Source organism: Wyeomyia smithii, chromosome 2 (assembly GCF_029784165.1).
Source record: "Wyeomyia smithii strain HCP4-BCI-WySm-NY-G18 chromosome 2, ASM2978416v1, whole genome shotgun sequence".
Lineage (NCBI taxonomy): Eukaryota > Metazoa > Arthropoda > Insecta > Diptera > Culicidae > Wyeomyia > Wyeomyia smithii.
The window spans coordinates 40,079,010-40,103,674 of record NC_073695.1 but is presented as its reverse complement, the minus strand read 5'-3'; the positions used below and the strand labels follow the sequence as shown (position 1 = coordinate 40,103,674).

The following is a 24,665-nucleotide window of genomic DNA, read 5'->3' as shown; positions in this document are numbered from 1 at the left end:
ACTAAAATGAACAACAAATTGTCCTTTTCAGGATGAAATAAAAACTCGATTGAAGAGTTAATATTTTCTAATGAGTTCATTCACATTTTAAAATTTGTAAAAGTTATAAATTTTACTTCATCTCCGTGTCTCAGAACGTACTGAATTATCTTTTCGTTCAGTCAAGAGCACGACATCCTAAAAAATCTCATCTCAAAATTTAAAAATTGTCAAGCCCCAATCATGACAAGCAACTTACTATATTATTAAAAAAGGTCAATCCTTGTTGAAGCGCGAAATTCGATTGATCTGATTAGTCAACGTTTATTTACTAGAAAAAATTACTGACACGCAAGCAGCCGCGTTATTTTTCTTGTAAAAGTATTCTACTTCAACTTGCGGTCGTGGCTTTGCACACAACTCTCCTGTTATTTTTTGTTTGATATTTTGAATGAAGTTCATTGAATATTTTTAAATTTTGTGCAAATGAGAAGTTGAAGTGCTGCCGAATTGTAATATGCACATTTAATACGACATCATTAAACAGGAACGGAACAAAGGCTACGGTTATGCAGAACGCGAATACCGGCGCGATGCGATTCGCCTTACCGTGGTGAAATGTACAGCTCTTTTCAAGGCGAAGTAGAGCTATACATTTCAACACATTTCGTCTTGCCGAATCGCATCGCGCCGTTATTTGCGTTCGGCATGACCGTAGCCAAACACTAAGCGACGCAAACACGTAATAATAGTCAGAGTATGCATGAAGATGAAGATAAATACTTTGGATTATAGCGCAAAACGAGAAAATATTAACTCTTCAAATATTCATTTGTGTTCTTCAAATTTCAGTTGTTCAATTTAATATCAAATGAAATGTCTGTTTATTATCTGATGAAGCTCTTAAATAGGCCAAATGATGCATTCCCAATTTACTAGGTCCATAACTATGCCGACCGTGCTTGGGAAAGCAATCGTGTAACGACCAATCAGAGGTCGAATTTTGTTTTTTGACAAGGCTTAAGAATTTTCAAAAGTACAATAGTTCGAATAATAAAATTGCAATTTCATGCATTTGGTAGGAATCTTAGAAGATTTTCTAATCGATTGCTGCAAAAACGAAGTAAATCCATCGAAAACTAACCGATTTATTAGCATTTGAAATTGGACATATTTCTCACTTTTTTCGGTTTTAGATTTTCATTTCACATCCCTATGTAGCCGAACTTTCTGAGAGAAGTATTCTACTTCAAAAGCATTTTGCGGTTCAAAATCGGTTGCTGATTACAACTTTTGAGCTGCCATAACATTGGGGGAATTAAGATACACGGACAACATGCACTGTGGAAGCTTTTCCACATTCAGTAAATTCGACGGGTGCGACAGATTTAAATTGCTAGGATGCAACACAGAATGCTTGCTTGCGTTGGCAAAAATTATTAACTTTCAACGACTTGTTTTTTTGCCTTGAAAAAAGCATTTTGATGTTCAAAATTGGATTTCCTGATGGCAATCTTCAAGCTGCCCCAACACGAGGGGAATAATGGCAATCTGGCGACACACGCTAAGAAGAACCGCGCTTCTCCTGAGACGTGATGACCAACCACAGGGCAAGTGATTTGTTTAATTTGAAGGCAACCACAGGCGCAACCGGCTGCTATGGTCTGTTTTTTTTTTTCCTGTAGGAGCCTATGACCACTGCTACCATTAGTTAGATATATTGTGGTATACTCCGCGTTAATTTTTATGCACTGTCAGTTCGTTCCATCACTATGGGTATCAGTGATAGTCGCACCCAGACTTTGCATTTTACCCCAAGAAGGTATGACTTCTTTGATGAAGTTCCTTACATTCATTAGTTCAGCAGACCATATCTCGTTAGGCGTGAGGATACCTTTTCCAAGAATACGTAGTCTTTGCTGAATTAATGCGCTGCATTGGCACAGTAAGTGTTCCGAGGTTTCTACTTCAGAATTACAGAAACGACATAAGTCATCTGTCAGTTTACCTAATTTTTTAAGGTGATACTTACTCGGACAGTGCCCAGTTAGTAGGCCAGTTAACGTACTCAGATCAGCTTTATTCATACTGAGTAGGTTCCGTGTGATTCTTTTACATGGTGTAATGAATAGTTTAGATTGTCTTGCTTTGGAATAAGCCTTCCAGTTGGTATCAATCATCATTGATTCCCAGCCTCTTAGCTCAGATTTCAAACAGGATGAAGATACCCCACAGAATGGCTCCGGCCCGACGAAAGCAGTTGAAGAACCAATTCTCGCTAAGAGATCGGCTTTTTCATTTCCTTCTATACCACAGTTACCAGGCACCCAGTATAGATTGACAACGTTTGTTACAGTTAGTTGTCGTAGGAATTGAATTCAATCCCATACCAACTTCGACTGACATGTGTATGCTTTTAAAGCATTGAGAGCTGCTTGACTATCTGAGAAAATGCAGATATTGGCATACCTATATTTCCTAGCCAAGCAAATACTTGTGCATGTTAGAATAGCATTTATTTCCGCTTGAAAAACTGTGGGCCACTGCCCCATTGGAATTGATATATTGATTCCTGGTCCAGTGACCCCAGCGCCTGTAGACTCGCCCATTTTAGAGCCATCTGTATAAAAAATGACTGATCCTGTCAAACCTGGATCTGCTATGGTCTGTTACTGCTGAGTGCCGATATCTGCTGTTACTGCTGTCAACGTTGTGGACGGTCCATTCCAGTTCACCTTCCGACTAATGAATGTAGCTAATTTTCCCAGAAACACTCTTTTATAGCCGAAGGGTGCTACGTAATAGGCCACGCCTTTCAGTTCAGGTTTACCATTTCCTTATGTTCTTTAGACGAATTATTCCACAATTCGCATTTGATTTTTGTATCCAGCGAATAAACACCGATGGTGCTCTCACACACGCAACGGTTTTAACCCGTATCTTATTGCAGTTTGTAACATCGAGCGATTTCGTTTGCTCGCTGTTGCGTGTTGCATCATGTTGCAACTTGGCAGCTGGGAGACGGCAAAATTCTGTTTATGCTGATTAATTGAATCGACTTCATATTAGCTCTGCATAGTCGAACTAACTGCTTTTGTGAACGCGTTCTAACAGGGCAGTTTATGATTTAATGTGGGTTATGCTGATCGCAGCCTTTGCGCTGCCCCTACAGTGGGGGGTTTACTAAATAAAGTGAAAATTAGACAACTACAACAGAGTTTGATTGCATCCCGCACAGAATGTCTGCTCGTGTTGATGCCAGAAAATTATTAACCTTCAATTATTTTTTCATTTGCCTTGAAAAAAGCATGTTGCGGTTCAAAATCGGTTGCTAATTACAACCTTTGAGCTGCCCTAACATTGGGGGAATTAAGACACACGGACAGCATGCACTATGGAAGCTATTTCACATTCAGTAAATTCGACGGGTGCGACAAATTTAAATTGCTAGGATGCAACACAGAATGTTTGCTGGCGTTGACAAAAATTATTAACTTTCAATGACTTGTTTATTTTCCTTGAAAAAAGCATTTTGATTTCCGAAATTGGATTTCCTGTGGCAATCTTCATGCTGCCCCAACACGGGGGGAATAATGGCTGTCTGGCGACACACGCTGAGAAAAACCGCGCTGCTCCTGAGACGTGGTGACCAACCATCCAACATGGCTAGTGCTGCTGCTAAGGAAGGACGACTGCTGTTGTCGCTGTCTAGAACTATTATGAGCGGCTCCGGCTGAAACAGACTCTTATATAGGCCAAATAGCATGTTTTCAATTGCAAGGTATATGATCCTGTCGACTGTGCTTGGGAAGCAAGCATATAACGACCAATCAGAGGTCGAATTTTTCGTTTTGACAAGGCTTGACTGTTTTCAATAGTACAATAGTGTGAATAATAAAATTACAATTATCTTATTTTGGGAAGAATCTTAGAAGATTTTCCAATCTATTGCTGCAAGAACGGAGGAAATCCATCGAATACTAACCGATTTATTAGCATTTGAAATTGGACATATTTTTCACTTTTTTCGGTTTTAGATTTTCATTTCACATCCCTATGTAGCCGAACTTCCTGAGAGAAGTATTCTACTTCAAAAATTGAAAACGAACAGCAAAAAAATGAAATTCCGGGTAATCGAATCCCGGATAATCGAGTCTCCGCAAAATCGAGTCCGACCTATAATACGATTTATTCCTTGAGTACACACGAATAGATTTTCAATTAGCCATGACGGTGAAATTTGTTTTGTCAGCCTCATTGATACATGTTTTAAGAAAGTAAAGCAATCTTGTAAAATATGTATGAATAAACTGGACCTTGAAATTTTTGACGCAATGTAATCCTTAAAAAAAACATTTGAAATCTGATCTAACAACTGATCAGCTTAATTTCCATTTTCAAAGAGTGCTTCAGTATAAAAGCAAAGTCGTCTAAACGGGTAGGTTTATGAGAAAATTTCTCCCCAAGAAAATAAAACAACCACCCTGCTGCCACGACCGCTCGTTCGTTTGTCTGCGTATTCCAAACAAAGAAAGAGTTACGGTGTGTAGTGAAATTGTTATTATGGCACTATCTTACTCGTACCATTCGCAGCTACTATACTACAAAGCGCTTTGGTTATGAAAATTCCATTATGTGAGTAAACAACACACCTCCAATCCAATCACCTCCGTCTGACCGCGACCGGCAGCGATTTCCACCTCACTACAGTAGCAAACACTGCGCCGAAAGTGTGGCGAGCGACTTCAGTCGCTAGTTTGCCAGCGCTTGGACAACACGTACATAACCGTCTCTCGAAAAAAAAGCGAAAGTCGCGCGTTCCGAGAATCGGAAAATCCGCCAAACTGATTCGCGAGTTGTGCTTCAACCTGAATTAAGACACTATTGTTTGTTTGTCACAGTAAAAGAAACACACAAAGCCAGAGAACCCTCGTTAGTGGTAGCTACCTGTAGATTGTTGTTGGGTGACGTACCCGGTTTGGGTCATTAGGTCGCCGTCGCTACGTTAGATTGGCTAGCCCTTTAGTTAAACAACGCGAGTGACCAGGTGGGCAGGGCAGTGTTGTGTCCGCAAAAAAATAAAACTTTGTTTTATGCAAATTGGTTTTCCTTGTTGATGAATGAACCCGCAGCGGCACCGCTTCGTGTGTTCTGTGACCTGTGTCACAACAGATGGGTGCAGTTTTCTGCAACGACACAATCAAGTTGTTAAAGCAAAAAAAATATCAGTGGCAGTGTAGTAATAACCAGTAATCAACTCAGTGCAATCTAAGCTGCTCAAAAGGAGTGCTCGTGAAATCAGAAGCGGTTCAGCTTTTAAAGCAGCAAAAACTTGTGCACATAGAAAGGCGGTTCGGTACGAGAGAAACTTGGCACGCAGCAAAAGAAGTTGCGAAAATTTGAATCACCATTTTTACGGTTTTTGGAGGACGCCGGACTGCTGGAATCGGAGCAAAGTCAAAAGGTAATTTTCGATTCTCACCACTAAGCCGCTTGATACGGATAGGCCTTGACAACAGCTGTGGCTGGTTTCGACCTAGATAACACGCATCACCTACCTTACCTGTGTCTATCAGTGGGTATCAGCCGTATCAGCTCACAACACCTGCCACGTGTATGTAGCATTGCAGCACATATACACGGTTGTAGGTACATGAACGCACACTCGAGAAATGAAACGGGGCGCGTCAGCAGCAGTGCAACCCCTCCAGGCGGAATGACCTTGACGCACCACGTCGTCTATAAATAGACTTGAATCATCTTTTTGTTTTTCGAAACTTAATTGCGTCGTCTTGCCGAATGGACAATTTTCCATTTTGTCTCGGTTTGTTGAACCACTGTTATTACTGTCGAAAGTGGGTCGAGTCCAGATGTTACACGTACAGGAAACCCTTTGTCCTGTAGAGCTTTTTGTTTTTCATAACCAACTCGCGTTTTAAACCCCTATCATGCGCCCACAGGTTATGATCCATCCCGCGTTGATTGGCATTTAATCTGTGGCGATCTGTGACTGTGGCTGCGTTGATCATGATGAACGCGTGATCTTTGCTGCTGACTGGCTCGAATTGGCTAGGATTAGCTGATTGTAACTTGATTGGCTTCACAGACAAGCTGGAGTCATTCGATCTACTTGTGTTTTTTTTCTTCTTCTAGCGATCACGTGTAGATCAGCATTAGATTCTATTTTTTCATCATGGTGACATTTTGAACATGCAATTGAACTTAAACGCAATCCTGATTGCCAACTCTGAATGCGATCGTTCGTTGAATGTCACACACAAAAATAGGTCTCTAATGTTTTCGATCTGGCTGAATTGAAATGGTTGATGCCGTTGTGCGGGGCATCTTTTGTTATGCGGGACTACAATAATTTAGTTGCATTTTTGTAGAGAATTTATTTTTAAACTTTCAAAACTGGCCCACATTTATTTTATTTTTTGGTATTTGTTCACTTTCTAATATCCTAAGTAATTTTTGTTATTCATCATTGTTATTCATTACAATTCCGACAAAACAAGGATTTCGCGCCAACTCGACCCGATGTTGGAAGCACCCTCTTAGAATTCGCCTTACCACCCCAGGGAACTTTGCATCTTTTTGAGTACTTTTTTCTTACTCTTGTCATTATTGGTTATAGTCTAAGGCACAAAAAATGTGAAACAGCGTAAACGTCACACATGAAAAAGTTTTTGTTTAAGAATCCTTTTTTCTTAAGAGTGCCCATTTTGGCTTGTCTAGAAGAGTTTAGGTAACTGTATTGTCTATCGTAAAACCTATTTCGAGATAAATCTGACATAAAAAATTTGTTTTGAAAATAATTTTTGTTTCAAAAATATTTTTGTAGTGTAGAATTTCAAACTATTTTTTCTTTATTTTTGAATGAAAGCTCAGATAATACCCTAGAAGTTATCTTTTGACAGCTTTTCTCTATTTTTTTGTCATTAATGTACTTCCAGGAGGACATAAACTAAATTGTCTATCTAAAAAACTTATTCTGGGTACACAATCTCATATAACTGTTATTAAATCAGTTTTTATTTTTTAAGGAATAATATTTTCGTATAGAACTTCATATTCAATTTTTAAAATATTTTTTATAAGAGCTCAGACACTTTTGTTCAGATATATCTATTTATAACAAATCAGTCCTTATGTTAGTATGTATCGATAAATAAAAAAAAGAGCAAAGTTGCTTAGGATAGTAAAGCCTACACACCCACAAAGTTTCATTAAATTTTCAGATTAAGTTTTCAGTTCAGGTTCGATTCAATCGAAATATTCAAATTGTTTCAATATTGGTTTTGAGCGATATTGGAAGCCTAAAAACCTTCTAATTAAAATTCGTCAACAGAGCAGACTTTAGCTCTTCAGCAGGAAATATCTGCATGACCTTTTCATTAGCACTTATACCGATCAATCCTCACAAACTCGTGAGTACTGAACCGAGCGAAAACTCTGCGCTTCAAGGCACACTTTGAAGGGTTACAAAATTAGTTTGGATCAATTTTATATTTATTCGTTTACCAGCTGTGCCCCTCGGCGGCCACGGCCCGCTAATAGTATGATATAATCGAGTTCACAACGCAGCAACAGCTATTCCTCAATCTGACGTCAAAACCACTTTCATGCATTAATGCAATTTGGTGCCGCCCAAGCCAACGCTTGGTCGGTAAATTTTAGTCACTCAAAATAATTATTTTCATTGAAATTTTGGCCGATCATAGTTGTGGTGCGGTGACACCTAATTAGAACGCTTCATCAGCATCATCCGGCATAAATTTTCCCCCGTGACCTTGCTTAACATATTCAACAAGTGGACGAAAGTTCAATCGAAAATGTTGATCACTCGACGATTTTGTAGCAGTGAAGCGCAGTCGAGCCAATTGAAGAAATGCAATCAATATTCAGGAAATTCGCATTCATCACTCGACCAGCGTACGTATGGCTGGAACGTTGTAAAAGTCTACCTCAATTATTCAGTTCATGTTGCGCTTAATTCGCTTAATTGACCCGCACTCAAGTACATCCACTTACACGGTTGTCTTCTCTTATGGAATAAAATCAAACAATCAACCTCTTCAGTGCTTTGTTGCACAAAATTTTGTAGCGAAAGCAAAACATTAGAAATATTGTGTACACCATCAGCAGCGCTTTTGTGTCATTTAATGTAAACAATCAGTGGCGAGAGAAAATAGACCTTTACGACCTGATAACACACAAGCGAGTAGTAAATCTCCGGCCGACTGTTTTGACATCGTTCGACGTCCCTCGGTTCAGTCGTGCGTCATCCTCATTTGTTTATTTAATTATTTTTTGCAACCCCACTCGAAACTATTATCTCAGCTCAGCTTCTTATCTGTTCGTCAACTGGAACTGTTCCAATTCAGTCTCGCATCGAGAATGGGATCAATTATCAAGTGGTAAAAATACAACTACTGAAAATGTTAACACAGCGAAAAGCGTCAGCGGACCGGATTACGTTTGTCAAAGGTCTGGTTCCGCGCCACGTGATACGACATGACGCGACGGCGTCGTCGTCGTTGTCGTTGTTGGATCTGCTGAAGCAGATCCTCAATTGTTTGCGGGCCTTTTTTCTCCCCTGCGACAGATAAGAAATACCGACAATGAAGTGGAGTCAGATTGGAGGTTACGGAGCAGAACGCGTGGGGTTGTTGCTGCAACGCAATATGCGAAACGCGCTCAGCAGAGATACGAGCTCAAGCTCGGAATGGGGTCTTTGCCGGGGGTTTTAGTCAATGGTTGTGAAAATTTATATGCGCGGCCTAGTGGTCTAAGTGATCGTACTGTTACTTTCTGGCATGGGTTATCGGGAATAATTGATAACGCAGAAATGGTTCGAATAGGTTACTGACCTTGGTATGAATTTTGGTCGTTTTAGTCAATGATTAGGTTGAGTTCAAAAATCATATTCAATGATTAGGTTGAGTTTAGGTAAATAATTCAAGAATGAAAATACAAAATAGTAGAGACGAAAATACATGAAATTTATACAATATAATACAAACTACCCGGGCAGGAGAGCATAACGAAATCATAACTCATCAATAACATATTTAGCTATGAGAACTTATAGTGTTATTCGGAAAATATTCACGTTTCATTCATGGATATGAAAATATTACAAAATTTTGATATCATATCTCCCTATGCCTTTAATAAGATATTGAAGTTGCTTTTAAAATATCTCTTTGAAAGTAAGTTGTGTGAAAATTGTTCGTCATAGATTATTTAGAATATATTCAGTTATGCATTTAGTGTTCAATAACTTGACAATATCTGAATCGGTAATTTTTGTGGTTTTTAATGCAATTTATTGGTTTGTTTTTGAAATAATCATATAGTCTTGTATAAAAAACGAAATTTTAAGTAACTTCCATATGCTACACCTCATAGCGTTGTGCCCAATGAGTTTATATAGCAACGTTTCGTGTTTTTCTACAACTTTTCGTCTATCACTTCATCTTTTACAACTTTTCTTCTATCTCTTTGACAAAAAAGTTAGTTTTCCTACTTTCAATATAGTAAATTTTTCATAACTTTTGACAGTTTGAGCTTGAGGTTATTCATAAAAACAATTGTTTCGAAAACACCATAAAGTTGAAAGGCGCTATGGAATTAAGTTCCACTTTTTGACTTTTTGAATTACTGTGCATTGTTTAGTTACTCATATTATTTTGTTTTTTAATTCGTGACATATTATCCTCTCTTGTCATTTACATCATTATATTCAATTTAATTTTTTTTTATCATAAATATTATTGTCCTCCTCAGCTGGTCTCGAGGTACGATGCTGGCCTAACAAGCCAGTCGTCGTAGGTTCGAGTCTTGACTCGGGAGAGACTGTTAGTGTCAGTAGGATCGTAGCGCTAGCCCCGCAATTGTCCTGTACACTTAACGGTTGGCTGCGAAGTCTGTGTATAATAAACAGAAGGTCAAGTTCCGAATCGGAATGTAGCACCAAGGCTTTGCTTTTTCTTCTTATTATTGTCCTCCTTCATCATTCATGCAATTTTATCATAATTTTTAATGTGTGTCATATTAGTAACTTTTATCATTTTTTTTATTTTCGTTAATTATGTAAATCAATTTTTGTTGTGATTTTATCTTTCATTATACAATCAATTTTGTGTTGTTTTTGTATTCATGTTTGTTATCATTTTGCCCCTGTTCACACAAGTAATTTTTGTCATTTGTTTTATTTTGATAATATTTGTTATTTGTCATCTCTGTCATTTTTATTACTTAGGTTTTTTATTTTTTACTTTCGTCATTTATTATTCTATCTGTTATTTTGTTTTCATTTACTAAAACAGTTTATGCCTTCTCTTCCATTTTTGGTCACTTTTATCGCATTAGTTATTTATGCCTCCGCGATACATTTATGTCATTTTTTTAATTATTTCCATGTCTTTTCGCTATGGTCGTCATGTTGTCAAGATTTTTTAAAGGTAAAATCATAAAAAATCTTGACAACATGACAACCATAATAGTTGCCATCTACGTAATAAATTTCTTCAATATTTCTGTTTGCCTGTCATATTTGTCCTCTTCATCACTGCTTTTTTGTGTCGTTTTGGTATATTTTCCATGGTTATTGTCGGTTTAGCGTTTTTATTATTTTGTGCCTTGTTTTTTTTTCTTTTTTTTTGTCAAATTAAGCATTTCGTCTTGTAGTTACTTAAGTTATTTCTACATTTTCGTCATCTGTTTATTGTCATTAATACTATTTCCTTATTTTTTTTTTTTTTTTTTCTTCACATAACATTTATTTGACACGGCACAAATACAATTTAATGTTTAACGGCGCCAATTATATCTGATGACTTAAAAACTAAAGCAAATTTTTTATCCTCGCTGCCGACTACGAGCTGAAATTAAGTCTAACTTAAAACTAGCATGGGATTTCCAATCAGTGTTTTGTTGTTCAATGGTCGTCTGATAATCGTCGAATGGCATGTATGGATTCGTTCTGCTGAGCCACGATGTCGTGAGTTGGGACAGAGGCTCGTAGTCCTTGGGTCCTGGTTCTGTTGTGCGGGGTCTGGTTGCTGGTTTTGTGCTTAAGGTTCAAACGTGTTCTTGTCGTTTTGTTGGGTGTAGACGGAGGGGAACGGGACTAGACTGGGGCGTGGATGGATTTCAGGAAAACGTATATAAGGGACATGTAGGATAGGTCACGGCTCGCCAAGACATCACGAACAGGAACAGCCGGCTGTCTACCCTCGGCCTGCAGGGAAGCTATTAATTTAGACCTGGCGTCACGGTGTACAGGGCATGACCAAACCACATGCTCTATGTCGTGATAACCTTCACCACAGGCACAGATACCACTTTCCCCGAGCCCAACACGACGGAGGAGCGCGTCAAATCTATAGTGATTGGACATAAGCCGGGACATCACGCAAATGAAATCCCGACCTACATCCAACCCCTTGAACCACGGGTTCGTCGATACTTTGGGGATTATGGAATGTAACCACCTTCCCAATTCCCCTCTGGTCCAAGCATTTTGCCAACTGATGATCGTATTCTGACGTACAAGTGCGAAAAATTCATTAAAGGCAATTGGTCTTTCATAAATATCACCGTTTGTTGCGCCCACCTTAGCCAAAGAGTCCGCTTTCTCATTACCCGGTATCGAGCAGTGAGAAGGGACCCACGCTAAGGTAATCTGAGTAGATTTTTCGGATAAAGCACTCAGATGTTCCCGTATTTTCCCCAGGAAATACGGAGAGTGCTTAACATCTTTCATCGATCGGAGAGCCTCAATGGAGCTGAGACTGTCCGTAAAGATGAAATAATGGTCCGTGGGCATTTTTTCGATAATCCCTAGGGTGTACTGAATTGCAGCTAATTCTGCGACGTAAACAGAAGCAGGATTATCGAGCTTATGGGAGACGGTTAAATTGTTATTGAAGATACCGAAGCCAGTGGACCCATCAAGAAGTGATCCGTCAGTGTAGTACATATTGTCGCAGTTGATGTTTCGATATTTATTGGAAAAAATTTTAGGGATCTGCTGCACGCGTAAATGATCCGGGATTCCACGAGTTTCTTCTATCATGGATGTATCGAAAAACACAGTAGAATCAGAAGTATTTGATAAGTCGACACGATTTGGAATATTCGAAGAAGGGTTAATATTTTGGGACATGTGATTGAAATACAATGTCATAAAACGGGTTTGAGAATTAAGTTCGATTAACCTTTCAAAATTTTCAATCACGGGACGGTTCAAGACCTCACATTTGATTAGAATACGAGAAGACAGGCTCCAGAAGCGGTTTTTCAATGGTAGTACTCCAGCTAAAACCTCCAAACTCATCGTATGGGTCGACTGCATGCAACCTAAGGCGATACGCAAACAACGATATTGTATTCGCTCCAGTTTGATCAAATGTGTGTTTGCTGCGGAGCGGAAGCAGAAACACCCGTATTCAATAACAGACAATATCGTTGTTTGGTAAAGCCTTATAAGGTCTCCTGGATGGGCTCCCCACCATTGTCCGGTTATTGTACGAAGAAAATTCACTCTTTGTTGACATTTTTTCATCAGATACCTCACGTGACAACCCCAGGTGCCTTTAGAGTCGAACCAGACACCAAGATATTTGTGTACCAAAACCTGAGAAATCGTTTTACCCATTAATTGTGTTTGAAGCTGAGCAGGTTCATGCTTCCTAGAAAAAACTACTATCTCAGTCTTCTCCGGAGAGAATTCGATACCTAGCTGTAAAGCCCAAGCAGACAAATTGTCCAAGGTATCTTGCAATGGTCCTTGCAAATCGGCAGCTTTGGCTCCTGTAACAGAGATTACACTGTCGTCTGCAAGTTGTCTTATCGTGCATGAATTTGCCAGACATTCGTCGATGTCATTTACATAAAAGTTGTAAAGAAGGGGGCTTAAACATGAGCCCTGGGGAAGACCCATGTAGCTAATGCGAAAAGTTGCCAAATCGCCATGCGTAAAATGCATGTGCTTTTCGGACAACAAGTTGTGCAAAAAATTGTTCAAAATTGGAGAAAATCCTTGTCGGTGAAGTTTACCCGAAAGAATGTCAATAGAAACGGAATCAAAAGCCCCCTTAATGTCCAAGAACGCAGACGCCATTTGTTCTTTACGAGCATACGCCAGCTGAATATCTGTTGAAAGCAACGCAAGACAATCATTCGTCCCTTTGGCACGGCGGAAGCCAAATTGAGTTTCTGATAGTAGACCATTTGATTCGACCCAGTGGTCTAAACGACGGAGTATCATTTTTTCCATCAATTTCCGGATACAGGATAGCATTGCAATCGGCCTATAAGAGTTGTGATTAGAAGCTGGTTTCCCTGGTTTTTGGATGGCGATCACCTTCACTTGCCTCCAATCCTGCGGTACAATGTTGTGCTCCAGGAACTTATTGAACAAGTTCAACAAGCGCCTCTTGGCATTGCCGGGTAGATTCTTCAACAAGTTGAATTTGATTCTATCTAATCCAGGCGCGTTATTGTTACAGGACAGGAGGGCAACTGAAAGTTCTGCCATCGTAAAAGGTGATTCTATCGCGTCGTGGCCCGGAGACGCATCGCGAACAATATTTTGCTCAGGAACAGAGTCCGGACATACTTTCCTGGCAAAATCAAATATCCACCTACTTGAAGACTCCTCGCTTTCGTTGACCGTTACGCGATTCCGCATTCTTCGGGCTGTGTTCCAAAGAGTGCTCATCGATGTCTCCCTCGACGTCTCGTTCACGAACCGACGCCAATATCCACGTTTCTTTGCTTTAGCCAAGCTTTTAAGCTTGGTATCAAGCTCCGAATACCGTAAATAGTCGCCAGGTATACCTCCCGTCTGGTAGGCCTTAAACGCGTCGGATCTTTGCGTGTAGACATCGGAGCACTCTTGGTCCCACCACGGAGTGGGAGGCCGTTCTTTGATCGTTACGCCGGGATATTTCTTCGTTTGGGCTTGCAACGCGGCGTCGAGAATCAAGCCCGCGAGGAGGTTGTATTCTTCAAGTGGTGAATGATGTTGAATCGACTCGACCGCTTTTGAAATCATTTCCTCGTATAACTTCCAATCGACATTTCGTGTGAGGTCATACGGAATGTCAATTGGTCGCATGCGAGTTGACCCGTTAGTAATTGAAATAAGAATAGGCAGATGGTCGCTACCGTGAGGATCGAGGATTACCTTCCATGTGCAATCCAACCGTAGCGACGTCGAACATAAGGATAGATCCAAAGCGCTTGTGCGCGCTGGAGGTTTCGGGATACGTGTCATTTCACCGTTGTTTAAAATAGTCATGTCGAAGTCATCGCAAAGGTTATAGATTAAAGAGGAGCGGTTATCATTGTATGGGGAACCCCAAGCCACGCCATGAGAGTTGAAGTCTCCCAAAATCAAACGTGGCGAGGGAAGAAGTTCTATTAAATCAAAGAGCAGCCGTTGCCCAACCTGTGCTCTGGGGGGAATATATATTGAGGCAATACAAAGCTCTTTACCTTGTATTGTCATTTGACATGCGACAACTTCGATGCCTGGAATCGAGGGGAGGTTAATACGATAGAAAGAATAGCACTTTTTAATCCCTAAAAGTACTCCTCCATATGGGGTGTCTCGATCAAGGCGAATAATATTAAAATCATGGAAGTTGAGATCAATATTTGAAGTAAGCCAAGTTTCACAAAGGGAAAATGCATCGCATTTGTTTTTATTTATCAAAACTTTAAACGAATCAATTTTTGGTAAAATACTTCTACAATTCCACTGTAAGACAGAGATAGAATCCTTCATATACGCAGTTGAATTAGGCATCGAAGGATACAATCGCTGCAAGGAGGGGCCATTGGGCAGTCAACTGCTTCAAAAATGATCTAACTGTTGGGAGGAATGCTGTAAGAAAAATTTTAATTGGATCGGGTACATTGAAAGTTTCAAAAATCCAGTCCACAATGTCAGAAAATTTCACTAATCCAGAGTTTGTTTCATCAACTGGGAGTGTAAAAGGAGCAACTGGGGTTTTAGATGTTCCTGGCAGTGCTGGGAACTCCTTCTGGGACTTTAAATTTGCCAGCCCAGGAGGAGTTTGCTTCGGTTTTTCCGCAGCACTGTTTGGTTTGTTTGTAACCTTCATTTCACTTTGAGAAATCTTAGGACCTTTTCTGGGAAGTTTAGGAGAGGAAACACTTTTCCTCTTTCTAGACTCCCCAGGATTGGCGTAAGATGCTCCCGCTGGTGAATCGTCAGAATCGGTTTCCTCAGAGGGCAACAGATCGAAGGGGTTCGAAGTAACGGGAGAAGTGGTAACGGTCTTCTTCAGCATGTCAGCGTAGGAACGCTTTGAACGCTCTTTGAGAGACCGTTTTATTTTATCCCTGCGCTGCATGTACACCGCACATGTCGAGAGCTCATGCAGATTTTCTCCGCAGTGAATACACTTTTCAGCGTTAACACTGCAAGAATCTTCCGCATGAGACTCCCCACACTTGCCACAACGTGCCTTATTGCAGCAGTAGGCGGCTGTATGGCCTAACTGCTTGCAATTCAGGCAGTTCATGACGCGGGGCACGTAGAGCCTCACAGGGAGACGAACCCGGTGGATCGAGACGTGGCTTGGTAGTGCAGACCCGGCGAACGTAACTCGAAACGAGTCTGACGGAGTGTATACTGTTTTGCCACCGATGATCGATGCTGACCGCAATTGCTTGCAGTCGAGCACCTTTACTTCGGGACACGTTTTGTTCTTAAAGCACCCTTTGGCACTTTGTAGTATACACTCGACGGACAGACTCGAATCGGTTATGACACCGTCGATCTCCACGTCTCGTGCGGGTATGTAAACGCGATACTCGCGTGTGAAGAGCTCAGAGCAAGCTATATCGTTGGCCTCTTTCAGGTTACCGACCACGACACGGAGCTTGTTAGGCCGGACCTTGGAAATTTCGGTCACGCCCTTGTACTCCTTCGTCAGGTCTTTAGAAATCTGCAAGAGGTTCAACTTTTTCGATTTCGGTCCTGCCTTTGGCCGAAAATAAACAGTATAGCTGCCCTGGGCTCCGTCTGGGTAAAGCCTGGGGCGAGGGGGGACTGAAGAATGAACAGGGGAGGGGGTAACAGAAGGGTCAGGGTCAGAGGGGTTCGGGGATGGTGGCGCGGGAGGCGAGGGATCTACATCCATCTTAAGTCTAGCGCACTAGCGCTGACAAGAACACGTACCTTTTTATTTCTCCCTTCCAGTAAGGTTGGTTGTCCGATCGTTCGAAGTAGCAGCCGTTACAGCCAGCAGCACCAATACAGCAGCACTAAACAGCCACCAGCAGCGAGCCAGGTGTGAGATCACTCCACACAGCGATACGACTAGCTGACACTGATGGCTTCTTCTTTTTCCTCGTTTGTGTCTCGTCCACTGCTGTAGCACAATCCAGCCAGCAGCCAAATCGGCTTACGCACCAGCTGGCAGTCACGATGCGAAACAGTTGCACAAAGGAACGACCTTGAACCCGGATTTATTTCACTCGACCAGGCAAACAATGCCAACACTTGTTCACACGTCTTTTGTTTTATACTCTATCGGACCGATCACCAAACACGTCCAGTACTGATGCGTGTTCGGCACAGAATGAATACTATTTCCTTATGTTTATAATTTGTGTTATATTTTATCAATTTCATCATTTTTGTAGTTAACATTTGGTTTTCTTTTCCTTCTAGGTCAGCGGTTCTCAACCTTTTTTGGTTCGCGTACCCCTTAGCGATGTTTTTCTTATCAATTGTACCCCGTTGCTTGGAATGTTCTCGCAGAGTGGGAGAAAATAGTAGTAGATCATGTTGTGGTTGTCTAGTTCAGGTTTCAAATTGAACTAACGTTTGTTTGATTGCTACAGTCATGTTTTAACAGCAAGATTGAACAATAAATAAAGTATTATAAAGAAAAATTGCTTTGTCCGCCATTACTGATTTTTCTTTCGCATACCCCCTGAAGGCTTTCGAGTACCCCCAGGGGTACGCGTACCCCAGGTTGAGAACCGCTGTTCTAGGTGATTTCCGTAATTTCTAGCATATTTTTTATCCTGTGAATTTTTGTAATAAGTGTCAATTTGGCAGTCTCTCTTGCCAATTTTGTTGTATTAGGAGCGCAACTAAGTTCTCGCTGTTTTTTAACGCAACTTTTTTTTATGGATCCATCAATTTTAGCCTTTCTTCATGTAGACAGTCATCAAAATTACCGTCTTTGAAACGACAGAACTAAATCCCTAGACGTTGTTTCACTTTGGGAAGCTTTTACGTACATTTTTTTAACCCTCGATGCGCTTCAGCCACTGCCTTCTTTGATGAAAATGAGAAAATTACCACTTCCCGCAAAAGATAGTCATGTGACGCAAAATTGAACATTTTCACATAAAATGAGAGTACAGTAAGGTCTTTTTTACGCGGGTTACTTTACTCCATTACATAAAAACGCTACAAGGTAACGACTTCGTTTCAATCACGTTTTCTGTTTTAGGCCAAAAGTTATCATATATCCGTTTAATCCGGTTTTCTTCATAATATTTTCAACTCAAAAAAATCTAATTCCACGTGGACCCATACAAATTTTGATCGCATTCTCCGCGTAAAAAAGACCTCAGTGTATATGTCGTCTCAATAAAATCACTAACATGTCAAAGTAATTTTCTACCAAACGCCTCAGTTTTATTCATTATGTTTTAGATATGTCAAAACCGGCCAGCCCTTACTGCTGGCGCCATCTATTGACAAACAGCGAGAACTGAGTTGCGAACCTATTATTTTTATAATTTTTATCATTTCTGATAATTACGAATATCAATTTTACCATTTTTGTCATGTGCGTCATTTTATCATTGTTGTCTTTTTTGTATTTTACTGTTTTTGTCATGTTTTGGCTGTCATTTATATCAATTCTCTAGTGAGTTTCGTGTTGATTTTTGCGCGTTATTTAAACAAACATTTTTGTTGTCATTTTGGTTACTATTGTATTGTTCTGTTCTCTTCAACTTTCGGTCATTTTTGTAGTTTTGATAATTTTACTCATAGTTGTCATTCTTATCGCTCTAGTCAATTTGGTAATGTATGCCAAATTTTATCAGTCGCCCAATGTCAATTGGTATTATCAATCTGGTTGCCGTTTTGTTGCTACATATCTTGGTGTCGTTCATTTTTAGTTAGTTTCGTCATATTGGTAATTGTTGTCAATTTTATCAGATATTTTTATATCGTTTGTTGTCATTTTCGGTTACTTTTTGCTACAAGTTTTGTTTGTTTTTTTTCTGTAATTCCGGTAGCTTCTGTACTTGTTTTAATTTATTTCATATCTGTATTTTGTTATTTTGTTCTTTGTATTTATCCTTTTTTGCTATTTTGAGCTTTTTTGTCATTTAGACCATTTGTGGCGTTTTTCCTAATTATCAATTTCGTCGTTTTTTATGTCATTTTTGTCTTATTCGTTCTTTCTTTCTTGTTATTTTTGTATTTTTTTCCTGTCAGTTTCATCTTTGGTTTCATTGTTGTTATACTAGGTATACTTTCGTTCTTGCAATTTTTGTCTTTTTTAAATCTAAATCACTGTTTTTTGCAATTTATGTCAATTTAATCAGTTGTTTAGGCCATTTTGGTAGTACTTTTTGTTTTGAATATGGTTGCTTTTTCTGTAGCAGTTTCTGTTGTTTTCTTACTTTCCCTTTGATATTTATTATTTCTGTCATTATAGTTAATTTTTATATTTTATATTTTATACTACAATTCCATTGTTTATTTTTATCATCTTTGTCATACTGCTTATTTTCATTATTTTTAACATATCTGTTGCTTTTATCATTCATGACATTCTCATAAGTTTTGAGATTTAAGTTAATTCTTTTACGACGTTTATTTTGTGTTTTTTTGCTGTGATTTTTTCTCATTAATTCGTTTGTCATTTCTATTGCCTTTTCTGTTGCTCTTTTATTGTGACCTTTTCTGTCTTTTTTGTCAATTGACTTAATTCTGTCGAAATTTTTGCTTCATTTTTATTATCAACTAGAACTTCGTACCGCCTATTTTTTTTTTATTTAACATAAATAATTTTAAACATTCCAAATTGATTAATTCCTTGCGATATGTTTGTAGTCTGCAAATGCATGACGAATCCTATATCCAAGATGATCAAACTAATGAGAACATCCTCGTCTTATCGCTTCTGTACATCACCTGGATTCTAGTAATATCCATTTTGGATGGTATTCGGTCACTTTTGACTGTTTTTTAGAAGCTGGAAGTCGTCGTCTTGGATTTCAAAATGGTATGTGAAGTCAATTTGGTCTCTGGTGTCATTTTGGTTCTGGAAATGTACATATTGGATGGTATTTGATCATTTGTCGCTGTTTTGCAGGAACCGGAAGTCGCCGTCTTGGATTTCAACATGACATTTGAATTTGGATGGAATTCGGTCATGTTCGGCTGTTTCACAGAGACCCGAAATTTCCATACTAAGTTTAAAAATGGCGGCGGGAGTCTATTTTTGGCTCCTGTGTATCATCCCGATCAAAAATTGGAATCCGGAAAAATTAGTTGAAAATCAAATATTTCAATTTGTATGGGAGACCCCTCTTCCTTTTTCCTCCAGGGTATGGAGGAGTTTTCAACCATCATAGAAACATTTCTTACCCCCAAAAACCGCCACATATCAAATGTGAATTTTATGAACGACAAAACTTCACAAAGAGCGGGGGCCTAGTGTGGTTGGTAACGTCTCCGCCAACCACGCTCGACGCCTGGGTTCGTATCCCACCGCCGACATAGGTGTCGATGGTTGTGAGGTGGCGTGATCCACTCACAACCTACCCAACTGGTCTAGATTAAATCCTAGCCGACACCGGGAGATTTTCTGAGGCGAAAAATCTCTGTGATCACGCCTTCCATCGCATGAGAAAGTAAAGCCGTTGGCGCCGGTCCGTTAATAAATGGGTCGTGAGTTAGGGACCTGGGTGTGGAGTCGCCTCCCTGGGCGTCGGTGATTGGCCACAACAGTGGCGGAACTAGACCGACGGAAAATAAGCGAGAAAAAAAAAGTTAATCCATTTGCTTGATTGATTTCCGAGTAATGCAGAAATTTAGCCCTCGTATCCAGAAGAGGGAGGGGTATCGAACCACCATGAAAATATTTCTTGCGCTCAAAAACCAGCACATGTCAAATTTGGTGCCATTTACTTGATTAGTCCTCGAGATGTCCAGATGTTTGTGTTTCATTTGCATTGCGCCCCTCTCTTCCAGAGGAGAGAAGGGTGCCAAAACACCATAGACATATTTGTTACTGCTAAAGCTTCCACATGCCAAATTTGGTTTTATTTTCTTGATTGGTGTCGTCCTGAACTTCGTGTTTCATTTGTATGAGTCCCCTCCATTTTAGAAGAGGGAGGAGTGATAAACCACCATGGAAATATTTTTTGCCATGAGAACCTTTACATGCCAAATTTGGTTTCACTCACTTGATGAGTTTTCGAGATGTGCAGAAATTTGTTTAGGACCCCTCCCCTACGGAAGAAGAAGGAGTGTCGAACCACCATTGATATATTTGTCACCCCTAAAAACATCCACATGCCAAATTTGGTTTCATTTATTTGATTAGTTCTCGAGATGTGCAGGAATTTGAGTTTTATTTGTATGGGACCCCTCGCTTCCAAAATAGGGAGGGATCTTGAACTATCTTCGTCAGCTTTCTCGGCACCTAAAATCCCTGTATACAAAGTTTGCAATTTTTTTTTGCATCTCGAAACTGACTGAAAAATAAATCCAGATGCCCAAGTATGTTTGCTCTTCGAATGCTATCGAGTTTATCTCAGCATTGCGCACCGCGTAGAGTGATTCACCACTCTTGTTTCGCTCAGTTGCAGCTGTGGTGTAAAAAGCAATTGTAATAATTTTTCTGCGAGCGGCAAAAACACAGCACAAAACAGAAGAAAAAAGCTTAAAGCAAAAAATTGCTTCACGTAGCATGGAATGAGCGGTGAATATTCAGTCTACTCTTTCCACACATATTGAGGAGAATAACAAGCCTGTCTTCAAGATCAATGGTTATTTAGTTTTTTTATGTTGGAATGCATTTAAAAACTACTACTTGCAATTATATTCTTCAGCTGTAATGAAACATGCGTATCCAGACTCTAATAAAATAAAATTTCTATTTTCATAAGACTTGTTTTGCTTACTTACAATTTAGGTATTTTTGTTTACTAATTTTCTTGTTGTCATCAAATTACCTGAGAAACGTTGCAAAGTGTAATGAAAACCATTACCAGATTCTTTTGTTGTTGTTTTGCGAATCGTGCCAAACTTTCAAACCTTATGACATTACGTTTGAAGAGTGTTTTTATCATTTATTCTTCAAATACATGTATGCTTAATTTTCACTTGATGAAACCAGGATAGAACGGAATCAAGAATAAACCGGTTATTCACGTCTGGCAGTGACTGGCAAATTTCAACATCCTACTCGAGTATGAGGTTTTCTTCATCATTTAAATTAACAGAGCTAAGGTTGTCGGTTGCCATTTGAGTTAGGATGCTAGTGGCTTTTGGTAGGTAGTTTTTCAGTTAGATGAGCTCATAACTCAACTGAGAATAATAATTTTAGTGTATTTTATAGCGCTAGAATATTAAATGTGAAATTGGTTGCTCGCTGTTATAGAAACGTATAGCAAACAGCCCCTCTGACTGTGCACCAAATGTCCTAAATTTATTTCTCTCGTCCTAGAATTTAGTGCTTTCACCCCACATGTCAACGTCGTGCCCAATTTCGTTCAACCAAAACTGAATAAAATATGAGCCGGAAAATCACACTCGAGCTCGCGAGGTCAAACAACTGCAGCCCACAAATAATCAGCTCGAAGCACAGGCACAGGTCTGATTGTTTATTAATGCAAAATTTTCGCTTGTCTCTATTTCCAGTTGCCAGCTCAAATCGGCTGTAGCCCGGCTTATTTCACCTGACCGGCCGTTCCCTGTGCCGCAAGCGGCAGCACACCGGGCGAGCGACCTTTGTTCGACTATCAACTGCTCGAAAGTGGTATACTGCTTTTGCTTGGTTGCAAAAAAAGTATTATCAAACCAAACAGTCGATTAGCAATAACGAAAGTCCGACCGGGAACGCGATAACACGAGCCTTAACGGAGGTGGGTTTTTTTTTCTACGGATAACAATTTTAAACCCAAGCTTTGGACAAAGGCCCGAGGGATTATTATCAACGAGCGTGATTGAGCACCTTTTATGGACGCAATGACTATTTCAGGTAAGGTTTTTTTTTCCTTTGGAATCACATTTGTGAACTTTGAACACCTATTCAGCTATCGCTTTTTCATTCACCAACAGCAATTCCCCCGCAAGAACCAATCTGGTGCCTGGAGCGACGTGACTCCGGTCATCTTTTCTGGCGTCGAGAGTCGTCCAAGGTTAAGTTTCGCTACGATGTGGAAGTGCTGGAGTTCACACGGGATCCAGGCGAGGATCAGCTGCTCATCACCGACAGCGAGCAGAAAGAGCACAACGAGCGGCACCTTTCGAACATGCTGGTAGTGTGTGCAACCTGCGTGGCAGCAATCGCGGTAACCGTCGTCCTGCCCTGGTTCCTGATAGGGTCAACGTAGGTTCTACGATGTTAGGTTTAGACACTAGAAAGCAATATGCTTGGATACTTTAGAAAGCGATGTATTATCGCGCTTACTCGTGAATGCTACACACTACACACAGACTAGTAACATGGACCACTAATATTGTAGTTTAAGTAGACTCGAAGTCGATTTCCTTGCTATGAGGTTTTTTAAGGCAATTTCACCACACATGGGTTTGCTCTTGGCTGTACTAAAGCACTGTAAAGAACGTTGAAAGCAATAAGTTAGAATATTTAAACCGATAGCTTTAGCGTCGTAGTTTATAGGCACGTTTCGATCGATCAAGTCGGTCGTACGTGAATATTTATTAGCGCAAATCGATTTGGTTAGGTGAAAAATCACGAGGTGCCTTATCTTGAGCAGATTGTGCGGTGCAATCCACAATCAGTTTTGTAGTTTTTCACATTCTCAAACAGTTCTCCGAGTAGATTTGTATTATGTTTAGCTATAGGAGGTAGTGATAAGCAAAAAGCGAGGAATGTCCCACGATGTTGAGTAGTTCCAGAATAGCTTTAGGAACGTTCAACAGCATGCACTTTCCCGCCAGGTGTTGCAGCCGGGAAAACAACATAAACAAATAGCGAACGAAAAAAAACGTATAAAAAAAGCAACGCTAGCGCCTACCACCCAGTCTGATGGAACGGTGGGTGGTAGGACAGCAAACGAATCGAGATAATTCGCTGTCGAGAACACACCCATATTTTTAGAGAGCAATTTTCCCATCAATGTCGAAATGGAAAGCGAAAAATTTGCTACTCCATCTAGACGCGGCGGGGGGAAGCGAATAACAAAGCAAACGCGCAGAATATTTTGCGGCTGGGAATTGGTGTACGGAAACGCGATATGCAGACATGCGGAGCCATGTGCCGTTCCGATATTCGAGGCTAGCGCACCCCGAGTCGAAAATAGTCCCTCCGCTTGTTTCTGCGCCCGGAGGTCAACCGGACGGCCGGAGGTGCGCTGTCTCCGGCTGTTATGCGAGTAGTGAGCGTTTTTCTTTGCCAGTTCACGCAAAATCGATCGCTTTTGTGGCGCGCAAACCAGTGCAAGCCGATCGGCACGTAGCACGAAAGACCTGATAGATTTCTGCGAATTCTCCGCTCACTCGTGGGTCGGTTGTTGTGTTTGTAAATACTTATAGACTGAATTCTATCGGTTTTCCACTCCGCAAAAATGTACCTGCAGACGATAAATGAGGATATTGGGTTGTTTTCGCTTTTTTTCTCTGGGGCATTGTTAACTGATCACTGCGCAGATTGACAGGTTTATCGTGCTCGTGAAACGATGGGTAATTTTTAAAACGATGTAAATATTGACAATTCGTTGGAAAAGAATGTGTGGAAGTTTCGAATGGCAGAGATCTGCAAAACCGAACCGAAATGTGATGCTGGCGTCAGATGGCCAAGATAAACAGGAGCAAAGAACAAATTTATATATGTATATATATGGTTTTTATTGTTGTATTTTATTATACTAAAAAGGATAAAGTGATATTGAACGATTGAAATCGAATAGGTTAGGGTACCTTGTAAAGTGATAACATTGTTTAGAGAAGTATAAATAATATTTAATACAGAGATAAGAAAAAAATAGCATGACATCGTCAATCCGAAATGCCAGAAATAACTGAATTGATAATACCACATCTCTCAAGATATCACTAAATAAATCATGCCTAATCTTTTTTAAATCGTTAAAATTTACAACCTGGAAATATTTTCAGTCCGACTTTTTTTGGATCGATGTAGGACTTATGACAGTTTTTTTAGAAGAGTACAGGCGAATATAGGTGCCAAAAAAAAAAAAAAATTATCACTCGTGTTTATTTTTTCGCAAGCCGATTGCTCATTTAATAAGCACAATTCTGAAATACTTTGTATGGCGAATTTGAATCCTTTTTTGTACTACTTGAGGACTTCACGTTCGTCATACAAAGTTGTTCAAAAATTTACCTATCAAATGAGCTATTCGCTTGCGAAAAACATGAGTGTGAGTGGTAATTTACATCCATGGGT

At 40.0% G+C, this 24,665-nt stretch overlaps 1 protein-coding gene across 2 annotated transcripts; it reads left to right on the top strand.

The window, feature by feature from the left end:
• Positions 1–4,701: 4,701 nt before the first annotated feature.
• On the top strand, positions 4,702–24,234 carry LOC129721467 (uncharacterized). 2 transcript variants are annotated; one of them, XM_055674043.1, is made up of 3 exons: positions 4,702–5,443; positions 21,932–22,271; positions 22,352–24,234. In XM_055674043.1, the coding sequence occupies exons 2-3, from the start codon at positions 22,250–22,252 to the stop codon at positions 22,624–22,626; spliced, it is 297 nt and encodes a 98-aa protein (XP_055530018.1). In that variant the 5' UTR covers positions 4,702–5,443; positions 21,932–22,249; the 3' UTR covers positions 22,627–24,234. The 2 variants fall into 2 exon arrangements, with proteins under 2 accessions (XP_055530018.1, XP_055530017.1); XM_055674042.1 differs by lacking the exon at positions 4,702–5,443 and adding an exon at positions 21,518–21,561.
• The last annotated feature ends 431 nt before the right edge of the window (positions 24,235–24,665 follow it).

What these genes read in the sequence shown, in the direction of transcription:
- LOC129721467 (XM_055674043.1), top strand. Translation starts at nt 22,250, where the DNA reads ATGGACGCAATGACTATTTCAG. An exon ending in GGACGCAATGACTATTTCAG is followed by an intron (nt 22,272 to 22,351) that starts GTAAGGTTTTTT and finishes ATTCACCAACAG; the next exon opens with CAATTCCCCCGCAAGAACCA.